The 16,627-nt window shown below is 40.0% G+C and overlaps 1 protein-coding gene across 2 annotated transcripts in view; it reads right to left on the reverse strand.

Moving 5' to 3' along the window:
• Positions 1-8,634: 8,634 nt before the first annotated feature.
• The window catches only part of STARD3NL (STARD3 N-terminal like), a 49,670-nt gene continuing 41,677 nt past the window's right edge, over positions 8,635-16,627 (reverse strand). Inside the window, exons 8-9 of one of the 2 annotated variants that reach the window (XM_068550357.1) lie at positions 10,313-10,388; positions 8,635-9,084 (exon numbers count right to left, since the gene is read on the reverse strand). In XM_068550357.1, coding sequence (XP_068406458.1) covers positions 10,330-10,388 — 59 coding nt within the window. In that variant the 3' untranslated portion in view covers positions 8,635-9,084; positions 10,313-10,329. The remainder of the gene's footprint in view (positions 9,085-10,312; positions 10,389-16,627) is intronic. The other variant, XM_068550356.1, reaches the window with a different exon arrangement.

Genomic DNA, 16,627 nt, shown 5'->3' on the forward strand with positions numbered 1-16,627 from the left:
TAGAAAAAATTTATAAGCTAGAATCTAAAAATGAATAAATTACATGCACACACAGAGATATATATATATCTCTCACATATAACATATAGAAAATATATAAATATGTATATCTATATGATTAGAAAAAAGGAGTAAAGAAAGAAAATATCTGACATACTTACAAATGGACTTCTGGAAGAAAAGAACACGAAGAATGGAGGAAAGACAATATTTAAAGAGATAATGGCTAAGTATTTTCCAGAATTGTTGTATGGCATGAATCCTCAGTTTCAGGAAGTCTAATCAATCTCAAACAGGATAAATAAAAAGCAAGATATACTTAGCCAAGTTGCTGTAAAACTGTAGGACCAAAGACAAAAATATTATTTTAAAAGCAGCCAGAGAAAAAAGAGAAATTGCTTACAAATGGCAAAAATAAGATTAAAACCTGACCTCTTGACAGCAGCAATATAAAACAGAAGATAATTAAACAGTAGCTTCAACTTTCTGTGAGAGAACTACTGTCAACTTAGAGTTCATTATCCTCTAAGCCTACCTCTCCAGGACAAAGGAAAATATATTAACTTATAGATTAAGGAATTTCTAAGGTAAGTATTTCCAAAAAAAAAAGAAAGAAAAAGTGATCTCAAATGGAAGCACCTGAGATGCAAGAAATTATAAGCCAAAAATATGGCATGCATGTTAATCTAAATAAACAATTACTATATAAAGGAAAATAATATCTCAATTATAATCAAGAGAGAAATGATCTGTTCTAAGGCTTTGCTTTTATATTGATTTGACTTTACACTGTGTTGAGTTAAATTCCCTTATTGAAGCTCTTTAGGGTAACCACTAAAGAGAAAAAGCAAGAGAGGAAAAAAATAGAATGGGGAAAATTAATAATAAAAAAGGTAAGAAAACAGAGAGGAAAGAGAAAACATAAATCACAAAATAACCTAGTAGTAATGAATCCAAATAACTCAGTAAGCATTTCAAAAATAATAGATTATATAAAAAACAGAATCCAACAATATATTGTTTGTATATGACACAATCAAAATGTAAAGGCATTTGGGTGGAAAAAGATCTACTAGGCAAATACTAAGCAAAATCAGCTGGGCAAGTATTATAACAGAAGGAAAGTAAATAAATGACATAAAAGTTGGAAAGGAAGAACCAAATCTATCACCATTCACTATCCATAGATCATGATTGTTTACAAGAAAATCCAAAATAAACAATAGGAAATGATTAGAATTAATAAGAACTTAACAAAGATGTTGGGTATCAAATTGATATATAAAAGTAATTTGCATTTACACATATTTGCAGAAAATAGAAAATGAAATTCAAAAAGGTGACTTATCATAGTAATTCTTTATATTTATCTAACTAGCATCTATCTAGGTATCTATGTATCTATGTATCTATCATCTCTCTATCTACCTAAGTCTTTCACCTATTTACAACATCTAGAATTAAGTCTAAATTTAATGTGGAACCTTTTGAAGAAAATTATAAAATTTTAGTGAAAGACATTAAAGAAGAATGAAATAAGTAAAGAAATACCATGTTTTGGGAAGGGCATATTTAATGTTTTTAAGATGTCAGATCTCTCCAAAATTATCTGCAGATCCTGTACATGTCCAATGAAAACACAAAAACATATTTTGTGGAATTTTACAAGCTGTTTCTAAATTTTATATGGAAGATAGAGGGGCCAAAAATAGCCAAGAGACTCCTGAAGAATATAAATAAGGTGAGTATGGGTGGGGTGGTGAATGGCCCTTCAGTGTATCAAGATTTATTATAGAACTACATAATTTAGACAGAGTGGTATGGTACAAGGATAAACAGGGAGAAAAAAGTGAAGAGAATGGAGATCAATTCATATAAAGTCCTATACAAAACAGGGATGGCAATGGAGGAAATCAGTGGGAAAAGGATCAATTATTCACTGAATGCTGCTGAGGCAACTGGTTATCCATAAGGAAAACAAAATGAAATCATATCCTTACCTCACACATGCACAACTCTCTTGTTTTATGCCTCCTGATGCTTCTGAAGGGCTTTCTCTTGTCACAGTGACCACTGGGGCAACAGGACAGGGGCTTTCTCTAGTGATTCACGGTGGAAAAGCCCTAAAGAGAGAAACTTCTAAAAGCTACCAATGGGTAGCAAGCTGATTCAGCTCTTCAGCAATTCAGCAGTAGGTTGTCACATAAAGAGCATATACAAATTCAATTCCCTGATGATTCTAACTAACGTTTTGGAATCCGAGTCACTTCTAAGTACATTTCCTTTCCTTTAAGAAAAGGTTAAGTGCTAATGTGGTCGCTGGTTTGCCAAGAGAAATCTGGCAACTCTTACAAGTACAGATGTAAAGTGTAATTAAATTCTTAATGTAGAGCCATACAATTCATTGCTTTGAAAATAATAACTACAAAGCCATCCTACATTCTTTTACTAATAAGTATTGACTGGAGTTGGAGGAAGAATTTTTTTTCTGACCTGGTTGATGAATTCAAGTGACAGAGCCCTGGGTCTTTATTAGTACATTTCTGTGTGATCTCGGGCAGCGATCTCAACTCTCTGTGCCGTCATTTCCTCATGTGTGTAATGAAGTTACAGCACCCTGTCTCCTGGAGGGTGAGGATTAGATGAGTTAATAATGTTTGGTCCATGCACATCCTCGACAACATTAGCATCTACTGTCAGTAGCTCTACTGTAAAAATAGTAGATTCCACACATACACACCCAGACACACCGAGGATCATCTCTAATCTCATTTCCCTGCAGACAGGGTGGGTGTGGATGGATCAGGGACTCAGTTTTAACAATTCCCCAGGAATCCCATTCATCGTCTAAGAGCCCTTGGGGGAGGGTACAGTTATAGCCACAGTTTACAGATTGGAGGGATTAAGTATTCTGCTCATGGTCACTATTTTGTAAGTAACAGTCATTTACAGCCAGGGCTCTCTGAACTCAGAGCTCATATTTTGTTTCCTAGGATCTTATGGCTTTTCCTTGACTCACTTTCCACTGGGAAAAATAAAAACAGAACAAGCCACAACAAAACGCAACATGCACTGCTTCTTGACTAAAGACATCCTTCAAGGAGTTGGTGAGAATTTTCTAAAGGACTTGTGTGGGTGCACCTGTCTTCTCCTCATGTACATACTCTGGAATCACCATAGCTGCTCCCTTTGTTGTCCACATCATGGAAATCCTGCCTTACTCTGTGAGTGTGTCTAGATTTGTAACCGCCCTTTTGGGGGGGGGTGTAATGAATTGGACTGAGATTCTCAGGCAGAGCAGGACACTGGATGGTGTTCTGTGCATCCTGACACCACAGCTCCTCCCCTAGACTCAAGGGGCCCTGAGGTCCTCAGAATCTCCCTCTGGAAGCCTCTTATATGTCCAGGAGCATTTCTGAGGTGGGAGGAAGACATACATCCTTTTGGTCCAGTCCTTTTCCACTACAGCGTGGCTGCAATGTGGTACTGGGGGAGGAACCCTGGACCAGAGGTTCTACCTCACATCCCATCGTTAGAGCCTCCACTTCCTGGTCTGTTATAACATTTTAACACAGAAACGTCTGTGTCATTTCTCCTTGACCACGTCACGTTGCCTAAGTTTACCCATCTTTAGAAGAAAGTGTTCAAATTAAGTCATTTCAAATTTCTATGGCAATTTACAAATTCAATGATTAATAACCCAATGCAGTAATAATAGCAAAGGCTTTCTAGTACTGGTCTAAGTGCCTGTTAACTTATTTAACTCTCACAAGACACGTGCAATTATCTCTGTTCTATAGATGGAGAAACTGAGGCAGAGAGGGTTAAGGAGGGTCCCTAGAGTGAAACAGCTAATAAGAAACAGACCTGGGATTTGAACCCAAGCAGCCTGGCTACTTGGATTTGAACCCAAGCAGAGCCTGGAGCTCTGCTCTTACCTTCTACATTAGTTGCTGCTATTATAGAAACAGGTTACATTTACTTTCAGTTAAAACTGGAAAATTTCCTTCCTTGTCCACGTTTCCTCTCCTTGCTCCTAGGCTGTGCGTGCAATTAAAGGGTCAGAAGCCAACCTGCCCCCAAACTTTTCATGCCAGGAAGACTTTTATACACTGACTTGCCAACCACTGATAGAACCTCTGTGACTAAAGTCCATGACACTTGGTTGGATAAAATATATACCACAACAGCAGGCTGCATCTGCAGGTGTGAAATGGAAAAGTTAGGCAAAGATGGATACAATGCCACATTAAAACTCTCATGTGTCAGTTGTTTTTATAGAACTAGAGTACTTCATACACTTCTCAAGTATACAAAAGGGAAACTTCAAGGCAGCAATTCTCAAAGTTTTTCCCATTATGAATTCTCTTTACTGTTTCGGAATTCTTTCCCTCATAGACTTCATTTTTTGAAGGCTTCCTGTCAATCTAGCAGGTCATGATTAAGTAATACAGGATTTCCCACTTTATTTATTCAAAGTCACATATAATTGTCAATTAGAAATTCTGAGTAAAAAGAGATAACTAGAAATACTTCACCAAGCTGGTATAATTCAGCCAAAAAGCTAGAAATTCAACATTTCTGTTAGCCATGACAACTAGTCTGGGTAAGTGCACGGTCTCTGTAATGGTCTCTTAAGCTACTTTTTGTTACGTTTGCTTTCTTTTGTTTTCTTTGAATAATAGCAAGTACCTACCACTTAGTGAGCACCAGGAATTCTGCTGGGCAGTTTGCTTGCTTCATGCCTGATGCTCTCACTAAAACACAGATCAGGTATGACACTCATTTCACTGATGAGAACACCAGGCCCCAGAGAAACTAAGAAACATACCCCAAGTTAACACGGAACAGTGCCATAGTTCGCATGGGCCAGGTCTGCATAACTTAAGCCCTACTGCTTTATCCATTATAACAGTTGCTGTCTTCTTGGGAACCCATGGAATGTTAACTATAACTCAAAATAAATGGAAGGAAGGGAGGGAGGGAAGGAGGGAGGGGGGGGAGGCAGGGAGGGGGGGGGAGGCAGGGAGGGAGGGAGAAAAGGAAGAATCACTGAGGCCCAGACTTCATAACAGCCCAGGCATCAGACTTTAAAAAGCCTCCTTCGGTAATTCTAATGTGCAGCCGGGTTGAGGCAGCAAGCGACTGAAACAGCCCCAGTGCCGCCAGCTCAGCTCTCAGGCAGCGAGGAGTCGTCACAGAGCCCATTACACAAGTGTACGACGTGCTTCACCTGGAAAGTGATCTTACCATCCACGCATCAATTTCCTAAGGAAACAAAATGTATGTACTGAGATTTATGTGCCCAGATGTCCATCAAATGTAGCGCCACTTACAGCAGCCCAAAGTAACCCAAATGCCCAATTAGAAACTACAGAAATAAACTAAAGGACATCACACGACAGACTACTATGCGCCTTCCAAAAAAATGTACGTTATTTAAAGAAATGGAGAATTAGTCAGGAAGCGTTGTTGAAAAACTAATATGCCTAGCAAACGCCAGTCAAATTGTTAGATTATACCATCACCTGGTTCCAAATCAATCAGAACACTCTAGAAATTGCATTAAGAAACCTTGCTCCAACCACTGTATCTACGTCCCTACCTCTTACAGGTCACACTTCTGTTTCCTCTGCATACTTCCAGTTTTTATTTAGCAAGTTCGAATGAACATACAAAATAAATGAAACGTATATGTACATGCATGTATACATATTCTAATTTCCTGCTTCATACACAAAGGTAGTAAACAATATACATTATTCTGCACCTCTCTTCTCACTTATACAACCTAGAGCTCTTTTCATGTCAGTCTCTGGGGACACATGGACAGTTGTGTGATATTTCACTGGTGAATTACAATACTTTATAAAAATCAGTTCCCCCGTGATATGTCATTGGCTTATTTCCACTCTTTTGCTATTACAAAAGATGCTGAAACTATAATAGTGTTTTATGTCATTTTGACCATGCATATTGGTCATTTTAACAGCTATGGCCAACTTGCCTATGATGGACACAGCACCATCCTGCATCTGTACCACAATGTAGGTGAATGCTGGGAGAGTGCTGTCAAAGGTCAGGATTCTGCTGATCTGACAGGTGAGAAACAGTATCTCATCTATTTCACTGTGGTTTTAATTTGTTTTTCTCTTTCTGTGAGTGAGGATAAGCATCTCTTTATATAAAGTCTATTTGTATTTCCTTTCCTGTGCAATATTTGTTCATGTCCTTTGATCACTTTTTTCTATTGAGTGGTAATAGTAACAAGTATGATGCTCATTTATATGTGTGTCTGTGTATTTCTACAGGCACACACAAAACAAAATGTTCACTGCATGGTAGGTGGGTGAAAAAATAAGTGATTGTATATTTTTCTATTTTCTCTAATCCTTTTAAAGTAAAAATCCTTTTTATGTATTAGAATTAAAACATTGTCTCCTTTAAAACTGGGAAGCTGTTTTTTTGTTTGTTTCTGTGTTTACAATTCACTTCAGCTTCTGTGAAACTAGTTCTTTTGAAAACCAAATAGAGGTTCCCATTTGGAAACAAAATAAGAGCAACCAGATACAAGAAAGATGAAATCTAATTTAGATAGTCTCCTTGGTTGAGACTATCCAAATTAGATATTTGAGCAGATCTCTTTAGCCCAATTACCTGGCCCTCCTCTTGGAGACTGGAAACTATTTCTACATTGGGAAAGCACAGAAAGGCAAGATGGAAAAATTGCAAATCTCTGAAAGTTTTGTGCAGCTGATTTCACTGCCAGGGCCCTGCTGGGCAGTGCCTCCTGTGGTTTCCAACTTCTCAGCAACTTCCTTTCCAAACTCGCCCTGGGCTGCCCTGGCCTGGGAGGTGCGGAGACGGGAGGGCGGTGGTGGTGAGGGTGACAGCGTGAGTGGCAGGAGGGCGCTGGTATGGCTGGTGGTGTTTCATTTTCTCAGGCTTCTTTTGTTTGTGTGCTCTGTCGAATGTGGTTGATTCGTGGAAAACGCTCAAAGTCAAACCGGCCCCTGCTGGTTGGGACTGTGCAAGGGGTAGATGGGGTGTCACAAGGAAATAAGAACAGTTAAACCACAACCAACTTTGCTCACTTTCAAAGGGTCACAGCTAATGGAAAGAAAACATCCCTCTACACAGGCACATAATTGCTATCAAACATACTCTAGGCTGTGGCTTGGCGTTCCCCATTATTTCTGTATGCAGTTCCTCCAATTAGCTCCTATGTGAGTTGGGAAACTTACGCCCAGAATATTCAGACGCTGCTCCTCCGTCCACGCTCAGGACCCTGTTCTGGAGGAAAGAGCAGACAGGACTCCTTGCAGCACTAAGATAATGCCTGACATTCCACCAACCACCCATGCTCTTCCATGATCTGTGATTTACTGAGGCTGGTACTTCTTGGTTTCATCCTCTCAGTGTAGACAGGGTGACATAAGACCCGATCCCCTAAACCCAGCTGTATGGACAGATGTGATGTGCTTTTTCCCTCACAAGAACAGAGATACGGAGGCCCTGATCTCACCCATGCAATTGAGTGCCATGTACTGAGTCACGTAAGTCCCCCTAATGGGACAAAATGACTTCAGAGTCATCCTGAGCAAGGCTTAATAGAAGCACTGACATCAGATAACAGTGTGATGGGTGAACGAGCCGAGGGCTGCTCAGCAACATGAGCATGAAGAGCAGGTGCCCCACCTCCACCCCGCCCAGCAGGGGTCCGAGCCCTGGACTCCATCCGTCCAGTCCCAGAGGGATGCACGGCTCTACAGCTGAGATCAATGCTTTAGCTCTCACAGTCTGACCTTACAGCACATTCAAGTCACATCCTTCATTCTTCTTGGTCTCTGCTCTGAGAGCCAACATCTGGGGGGGCCTTGCCCACCTAGGAGGACTGGCCACATCCTACTGGTCCAAGCCAGTGTGTTGGGGAGAGCTCCTTCTCAGATTAAAGGCACACAGGCCACATCAGTGGTCATGGTGTAGATGGGGGTCCACTCCCGAGACAGGATGTTCTCATTGTGATGACACCACTGAATTCCTGAGGCTTTAGTCCAAAGCCAGGCCCTGGAGCTCTCCCTCCCCCCTTCTCCATGGAAGAAGCTCCCCCTGGTTAGGCCCCAGCCTCCCAGGGAGACTCCAGCTGCACTTCGGTCCTGTGGCCCATTCTTAGACCAAGCACGGACGGAGTTGATTTGATGTGCATAAATGGTCAGTTTCCATCCAAACCAGCACCATTTCCATCATACACAGTTGAGTATTTCTTGAATGACACAATGAATAATGAAAGAAAACTGATAGACACGCTGCCTTCCCAGGAATCATTGCGTTGAATATTCCTGTTTAACAAAAATAGCTCACAATATAATTGAGCTCATTTTAATTCAAACTAGCTAAACACAAGGGAAAATGATTTCATAGAGTGGGTTCAAAGAAGAGTATTCAGACTATTTTAGATCATACTTCTGAGAGAATGATTCTATTTCTGGTGACTTTTTGTATGTATTCACAATCCCTCATGTTCCCCTTTTGTAATTCCAACACTTTAGGCCAAATACATAATGCAAAACAGGAAAAATAAAACTGATCATTTTGATATGTTGGATTTTATTACCTTTTAAAATTGTACAAATAGTGCATGTGCATGAGTTAAAAAAACACAAGGGAAATGTAGGGAGTTAAAAAAGAAAGACAAAAGAAATCTGAGACATGAAACAAAAAAATTCCATTCTGCAAGTCAAAATAAAAAGATATTTTGCATACTAAAAAAAGTGTTATTCCAATATATTAAGAAGTCTTTTGATCAGGAACACAGCACAAGACTTTCTGCAACTATTCATTGACAGATCAGACTCAAGTCTCACTGGATACAGGATGGATCATGACATTATCTTACCAGCCACAGGCAGGTGATTAAATGTATGTGGAGATGGTACCATGTCTGTGAGGTATTACAATCAATAAATTCTTTATTAGCCGTTCAGTAACGTCAGCAGTGGATGTCACCATTTCAACCCTCAATAGGGAGACCCCCAGTTTCAGTCCTTTTTTCCCTCTGGTGACGTTCAGTGAAGGTTTTTCACACTTAGAAAAAGAGAGAACACAGAAATATTTGAGATGTGTAAAAAGGCAAAATGCTACATTTTGCTTTATGCATTTACAACAAAGTCTACATACTAAAGATAGGCTGTGTTACAGACACTTGAAAGACCATGGGTGAGGCCACCCAAGAATTTATTTTAAAGCGTTTTAGAAAAGGACGTCCTTATTCACATGCCCATGTTTTTGTCCTATGTCTGAACACTGTTGTAGAAAAAGGGGCCGGAGCGTGTTGGGTACCACTGATGCAGGGCGGGGCCTCTGTTTGCTGCGACTCTGGCTGCCTCTGGGTGCCTTTTATTTTTTTTAAATAAAATTCTAAATTTTATTTCATTATTTTTTTAAGTTGAGATGTAATTGACATATAACATTTTATTAGTTTAAGTTATACCACCTAATGATTCTATATTTGTCTACATTGTGAAATGGTCACCGCAGTAAGCCTAGTTGACATCCCTCACTATACATAGTTATGGATTATTTTTTTTTCGTGTGATGGGAACTTTTAAGATCTACTCTCTTTTCCCTTCTGTGGTTAAATAAGTAAGCAGGGTTGCTGCTTCTACAATTGACTGTATGTTTGTTTGCTTGCATTTCTGAGGTTGAAATATATCCTTTGATGATTTGAAGGGACTGAACAACGTGCCCTGACCTGGAGGTACATCGGGCCCGACTGCTGTGACTGGACCACATGTGTCATCTCAGAAGCTCCAGAACCCTCCAGAGACGTCCATCCGGCGCGGGACCAGAACGGATCCTGGTACCACACGGAACGCCTGAGTCCCGGCTCTGCCCCTGCCAGCTGTGCGACCTTGGACCAATCACTCACCCTCAGTCTCACCCGCCTCTGTGTAAGTGGAGACAATGACAGTACCAGCCTCCCAGGACTGCTGCCCTCGCCGCCCTCAGACGTTAGGGTTTGTAATTAAACAAAGTCTGACACGGAGACATTCTGGCTATATAAACAAAAAGGAACTAAGTCATCCTTATTTAGAAATTTGGGACTCTGAGGTATTTCTCATCCTTCGCAAATTTATACCTAGAAAAGGTTAAGAGATTTTACATTATAAAATGTGCCTGACAAATTCATGTACTTAGGAGAAATATAACGTATAATCACACACATATTCTTTGAATTTTACTTTGAATCTACTCAAAGAAATCCTCCGTATTTAACCACTTCATTATTACAGTTTCATTTTCGAAGACTTACTTTAATAAAAGTCTTACTCATAGTTCTAAAAGTGGTTTTTCACTGTCCTGCTTTTCTTCAGCTTCATTTTCAGATCCTAGATGGTAGGGAAGGGAAAGGAGAAAAAGTACTGCATTCGATTACAGTAACAAACAATTTCTTTAAAATTATAATCTACGAGCATAAAATTTTAAATGAGGGATACATATGTTTAAGCCACAAGAGATTCAAGTTAACAAAACTGTAAAATAGTTTTACTTTATATCTTGTAGGAGGGAAACCTTTCAAATAGGACCTATCGCAAGCACTGATCTGTCAAAATGGATTTCACGTATGTTCTAAAAATATTCATATGGACCAAGAACTATTATGCACTGCTCCTCCTCTTCTGCTTCTTTGCTGAAAAGCTTACCTGTTTTTCAAGTGCAAGAATCTTTGGGTATTAATAATTTAATCTACGTATTTTGAAAAATAGCTGTATTCAGTGAGCGAGAGAGCAGTGAGGGATTCCAACGTACAGGCAAGGCAGATGGTCACCATTGTGCGCTGTTGCCAGCGACCATGGTTACAACCATTCTGGGTCAATGTTGCGTGAGCCTTCTATTATTCTTGAACGTGACCCAGTCATTCCACTCGGGGATGATATCCTTAGGATATCATCCCTGAGGAAATAACACTTTTTTCCATTATGAAGACTTTCCCTCTAAAAATGAGAAGAAAAATCTAATGTCTGAGAGTAGAAGAAAAGTTAAGTAATTATTATATTTCCATGAAATATCTTCCATCCACTTAAAAACTGTGTTTATACAGTATATAACAACATGGGAAATGCATATGCTATAAAGTAAAAGCAAATATGTAATGAGAAATATAGTGTAAGATCATATTTGATAAAAATTTTAAAAACTTGATATACTTGTACAAATCAGTAAGACTAGAAATAAATGACCAGGTGACTTATGTACATTTCTGGATATTCCAAAATTTCTACCATAAACTTTAAGTGACTTTATAATTTTTAAAACAGGGTATAAATAACACAGACAGTACGGCCAACAATTATGTAAATTACACAAAAGTAGAAGGAAACAAACTAAACTGTCAATACTAATGTTGCTGAATAGTTTGAAGGAGCGTTATTTTTCATTATTGTTCTTTTCACACATTTTTTATAACAATTACGCATTCCTCTCATAATCAGGGAAGGGAACTAAAGAGAGTGGTGAGGAGACCAAGGGAACAGGTTAGAATGTTACCTACTCCTGCAAAAGCAGCCAGCCTCACTGTTGCTTTACTCTTATCAGATAATACACTTCAAAAAGGGCACTTTCACCGGAGAGAAAGTGGAGGGGTGGGGGGAGAGGGATGAATTGGGAGACTGGGATGGACATACACACACTACTATATATAAAATAGATAACTAACAAGGACCTACTGTATAGTACAGGGAACTCTACTCAGTACTCTGTAATGACCTATATGAGAAAAGAATCTAAAAAAAGAGTGGGTATATGCATATGTATAACTGATTCACTTTGCTGTACACCTGAAACTAACACAACATTGTAAATCAACTATACCCCAATAAAAAGTTTTTTAAAAGGGCACTTTTTTCTTCGAGAACGTCTGCCTGGATTATAGCCAAGAACAAATCTGGTACAGAAGAATGAATGCCTGAGAATCTTAAGAAAAGTTTTGAGTCCCACACCTCAACCTCATAAATGTCATGTCGTTCAGGTTAAGTTTGTGGTAAAACAAATACATAAAGATATAGTGGTTGGGAGGCTTCACTTCCCAGCTTATTCAACTGCTGGAAATCTCAGAGACCCTGGGTGGTGTAACTGCCATGTCACTTTGAAAGGAGTCTAAGAAAAGTGGTCACAGCGAGCCTTCCTGTTTCCGGGCTCACTTTCCACCTGTCAGGGTAACGGCACTCAAGCCACAATGAGCTGACGTGGCTTGGAACTATTTGGGAGTCCTAAATAAAGCCAAACTTTAAATTAAAACATAATAATGCACATGCTTTCCATAATTTAAAAGTGAATGCTAGCAAGGCGTTCTGGCTATTGTCGAATAAGGAGTTCAACAAACCTTCTCCTTGAAAAGCGACTACAAAACTGAACTAGATGAACCAGACAGCAAGTTCAGTGTTGGGGAAACGACCAAAGGCTTACAACTATGTGAGACGTGCTTGAGAAACTGCAGAACTGTGGGAACACCATGTCGCTCTTTCCTTTGGCTGCCCCCATTCTTCCCCCACCTCCCATCGCCCAGCTCCATGGCAGGAAGGTTCTTCCAGAGTATGGCAGGCCGTGAGGACTGGCAGCAAACTTACACGGTTGAAGGAGCTCATTTAATCTGGGGTGAGAAGTGATGCGATGGTGAAATGACAGACTTGGTGGTATGTGAGCACAGGGGCCAGAGCCTCTGCTGGTTTGAGGTGATGGTCACGGCTGCAGCAAGCATCTGCTTGGCTGAAGCTGTGCGCATACACAGCGGAAACCCAAGAGAACCCACACTACAGCCTAAAAACCATGAGGCTGTGAGCATATGCAGAGGAGGTGTGAAAATATTCAGCAAAAGAAGACTCCAAAAGCTGAAAAAGGCTTTTTGAAGAAGACTCAAAAAGACCTGAAATTTGAATGTGCTATCCAATACATACAAATATCCATTTGGCCGAGGATGAAAGTCTTAATCAAGGTGACTGACCACAAAGGCTGTCTAATCATTGGCTACCACGAAGCTATGTAGACACAGGGGTGACCCCTAGGAAGCCAGGCTTAAAAATAAAAGAATTAAAAACAACAACAACAACTGAAAAGACACATCCACAGACACACACCACAGGGGACATAATTTCACAGACTTAGCCCACACCAGCATGCATGGTGTCAAATTCAAATTTCGATGCCTTACTCAGCCATAAAAAAGGAATGAAATTGGGTCATTTGTAGAGACGTGGATGGATCTAGAGACTGTCATACAGAGTGAAGTAAGTCAGAAAGAGAAAAATAAATATCATGTATTAATGCAGATATGTGGAACCTAGAAACATGGTAAAGATGAACCGGTTTGCAGGGCAGAAGTTGAGACACAGATGTAGAGAACAAATGTATGGACAACAAGGGGGGAAAGCGGTGGGGGGTGGTGGTGGTGGTGTGATGAATTGGGAGATTGGGATTGACAGGTATACACTGATGTGTATAAAACTGATGACTAATAAGGACCTGCTGCTGTACAAAAAAATAAATAAAATAAAATTCAAAAGAAAAAAAAAGATGTTTCAAAAACTCCAGAAAACTTATCTAACGTACAAAAATGGCCCATAATTTATAAAGGTAAACTGGTATTTAAATGTTAAATTCCATTTTATTTTAACGACTTTTATTTATTTATTTATTTAGACCTCAGGCAGTTTATTTTACCAACTAGTTTTTTTTTTTCAAATGTACTTATAAAAGTACATTTTGCAGTGTATATATATACACGTGTTTAACACAAATAGACTCATAGTGTGTATACTCTTCTGCAAGTTGCCTTTTTTTACTTAATATATAGTGGACATCTTTCCTTATTAGTTTATAAACCTCAGCCTCCTTTTAACAGCCTCATAGGATTTATAAGGATGTACCATAAGTTGTTTAAATGTTTTGCCTCTTTTAGGTGTTCCCAGGCTTGGGTTTCATTTTGCCCTGCTTTACTTTATAAACAATACTGCACTGAACATCCTTGCCCACAGATCCTTGTGCGGTGTGGCCACACCCATTTTAGAAGGCACACACACACAAAAAAATTTCAATGCCTTCATCTAGATTTGTTTAGCACAGATGATAGTATGCAATTGAGCTATTCTTCATTTTAAGTCAGTCTTTCCATGATTCAAGAGGTGACAAATTACCTTTTCTCCAGCATCACAACTGGTTCACTTAAATTGTCTGAGCACATAACAACCTCAACCCAATCATCCGAGAAAGGACTCTGCTTCCTCATTCTTTCCATTTAGTACACAGGCAAACAGGATATGGCTAAACCAACAAGCAAATCTGTAAAACAAACCACCTTTATATCCTTTAAAAGTACATCCACTAAAATGTGTTAATTTTCCAAAGCTCTGTGATTCTAAAATTCAAGCCATTCTTTTACAAGGAAAAATGCTAACATTTAAATTTCTGGTGCCTCCAATTTCTTTCTTTCTCTCTTCATTCATTCCTTCAACAGTTCTAAGTTTACTATGTGCCAGGCACTATACCAGGTGCTAAAGAAAGACAAGAAAAGGCAAGGCAGGCCCCAGACACCCTCTTATTGATAGGGACCAATTAGCACTGTATAAGGGCAAAAAGCTTATAACTTCTGCTGCTAGAAGACTATTTAATATTTGTCTGCTGACCTCCTAAGAAAGCTTTATTTTAAAGTAAAATCTTCTTTCTAGGCACATTAATTCCAATAATAGTTTTCAATCTTAATTCTTTCCTGAATTGAACATTCAGACAATGAAAATATAATACAATAAAGTAAGTCACTTTGAACACACCTCTGCCCACTACTAATCCGGGCTTTGTCTTATACAACGCAGCCACCCAGTGGAACGCTGACAGGGTTGTTTTTGTTTACCTTCATAATTCAAAGAAATGGTAATGCTTCCAACTGCCACTAGGTGGTGGTAAAAGTCAAAGAAGGAAGCCAATGCCTTGCTGGATGAAAAATGCCTGAGGTATTCCTCACATTATTATCCTGTTGTTCTGAACTTCTAATTAAAAAAATTCATTGGGGCTGAGAAATTTTATTAGTCTTAGAAAAAAAGTTATACAAAAGCATGAACTGTAATGCAAACTTTTTTTTTGAAAGAATGACTCCGGTGACATACAAAAATCTCAAGGAAAGCATCCTTATAATGAGGTAATGAAAGTTTAATACTTATTCTAGTTTCTGCTGGCTGAGAAATAGCTTTTCTGCTAATTCATATCTTTATTTCATCTGACTCTATGATTTTGTGTTTTATATTGCTTTTAAATCTAACACCAACAGTCCAGAATATCAAGTTACTTCGAGTTCCCCTAATATCCTATGTCCCATTGCTGTGCCTTTAATATTCACGCGGCTCTTTCTGCCTCAAGTCTGGTTTTACTCTAGTGTGTGTGTGTGTGTGTGTGTGTGTTTAAAATATTTACTAAATGTAATGTGGGGAATAAAACAATGTCGTCTCTAACCCAAGTTTATATCCCAGTAATAGAAACAGGCCAAGTCACTGCCAAAGACGGTGCAGTCAGCACAGGATGACAGGGCTGTGGGAGAGAGCTTAGAGAACCGAGGCAAAAGACCCCCTACCTAGGACTGCTGGGAGCCAGGGGGAGGGTGGGAATGGGGAGAAGCCTTCTGCACGTGTGAATGGAAACTAGGACTGCAGAGGGTAACGCCAAGGATAGAACAAGCAACATGCACAATGGCTTGAGGGTTTTAGTGTTATTTTCGGAAAGCTAAGAACAGCACACGAGGAGCATAAGGAGAAGAGAGCTTGGCTCACTGGGTAAGGGTGGACACAGAGGTGCTTTCTGTCAGGCTAAGGATCCAATGACTTTCTTAATCCTTTGCGCCGCCGAAGGCTTTCAAGCAAGGGAATAACGTGATCAATCTTGCACATTCATTAATACTGAAAGGCTGCATATTAGCTGTGAGCATGGACACTAGCCCTGGAGCTGGGGTTCAAATCCTCCACCTTCTTGCTCTTTGTGTGATGCTGGACAAACCACCTCACTTCTCTGTGTCTCAACTTGCTCATCTCTAAAACAGGGGTAATGAGACTTCTACCTCACAGAGTGGTTATGAAGAACCTTTAGAACAATGCAATTGTTCTATTTAACATGGCATTCTAGTGGCTGGTTGGGAGAAGGCAGCTGAGGAGGAGGCTGCCGCAGAAATTGAGATGAGAAATGCTGGGGGCGTCCCCTGGTGGTCCAGTGGGGAAGACTCCACGCTTCCAATGCAGGGGGTGCGAGTTCCAGCCCTGGTCAGGGAGCTAAGATCCCACATGCCGCGTGGCACGGCCAAAAAAAAAAAGAAACGAGAAATGCTGAACTGAGGCTACAGATATGATAAGTGGCGCAATTTAAATGAAATCAAGGAGGCAGAAACAACGAGGATCAAAACGGCGTGGTGAACGACGGGCCGGGAGCCACAGGCAAGGGGCAGAGTCCCCAGTGAGGCTCTGGTTTCTGACTTGGGCAACTGGGTAGGCAGTGCTGCCACTCTCAGACATGGGGGGTTGTGGAGGAAGGCCAGTTAGGGGATGACAGATAACAGAGCATAGAGACCCTCCCCCCGGCCACGCATCAGGTCTAG

The sequence above is a fragment of the Eschrichtius robustus genome, chromosome 8 (assembly GCF_028021215.1).
Source record: "Eschrichtius robustus isolate mEscRob2 chromosome 8, mEscRob2.pri, whole genome shotgun sequence".
NCBI lineage: Eukaryota > Metazoa > Chordata > Mammalia > Artiodactyla > Eschrichtiidae > Eschrichtius > Eschrichtius robustus.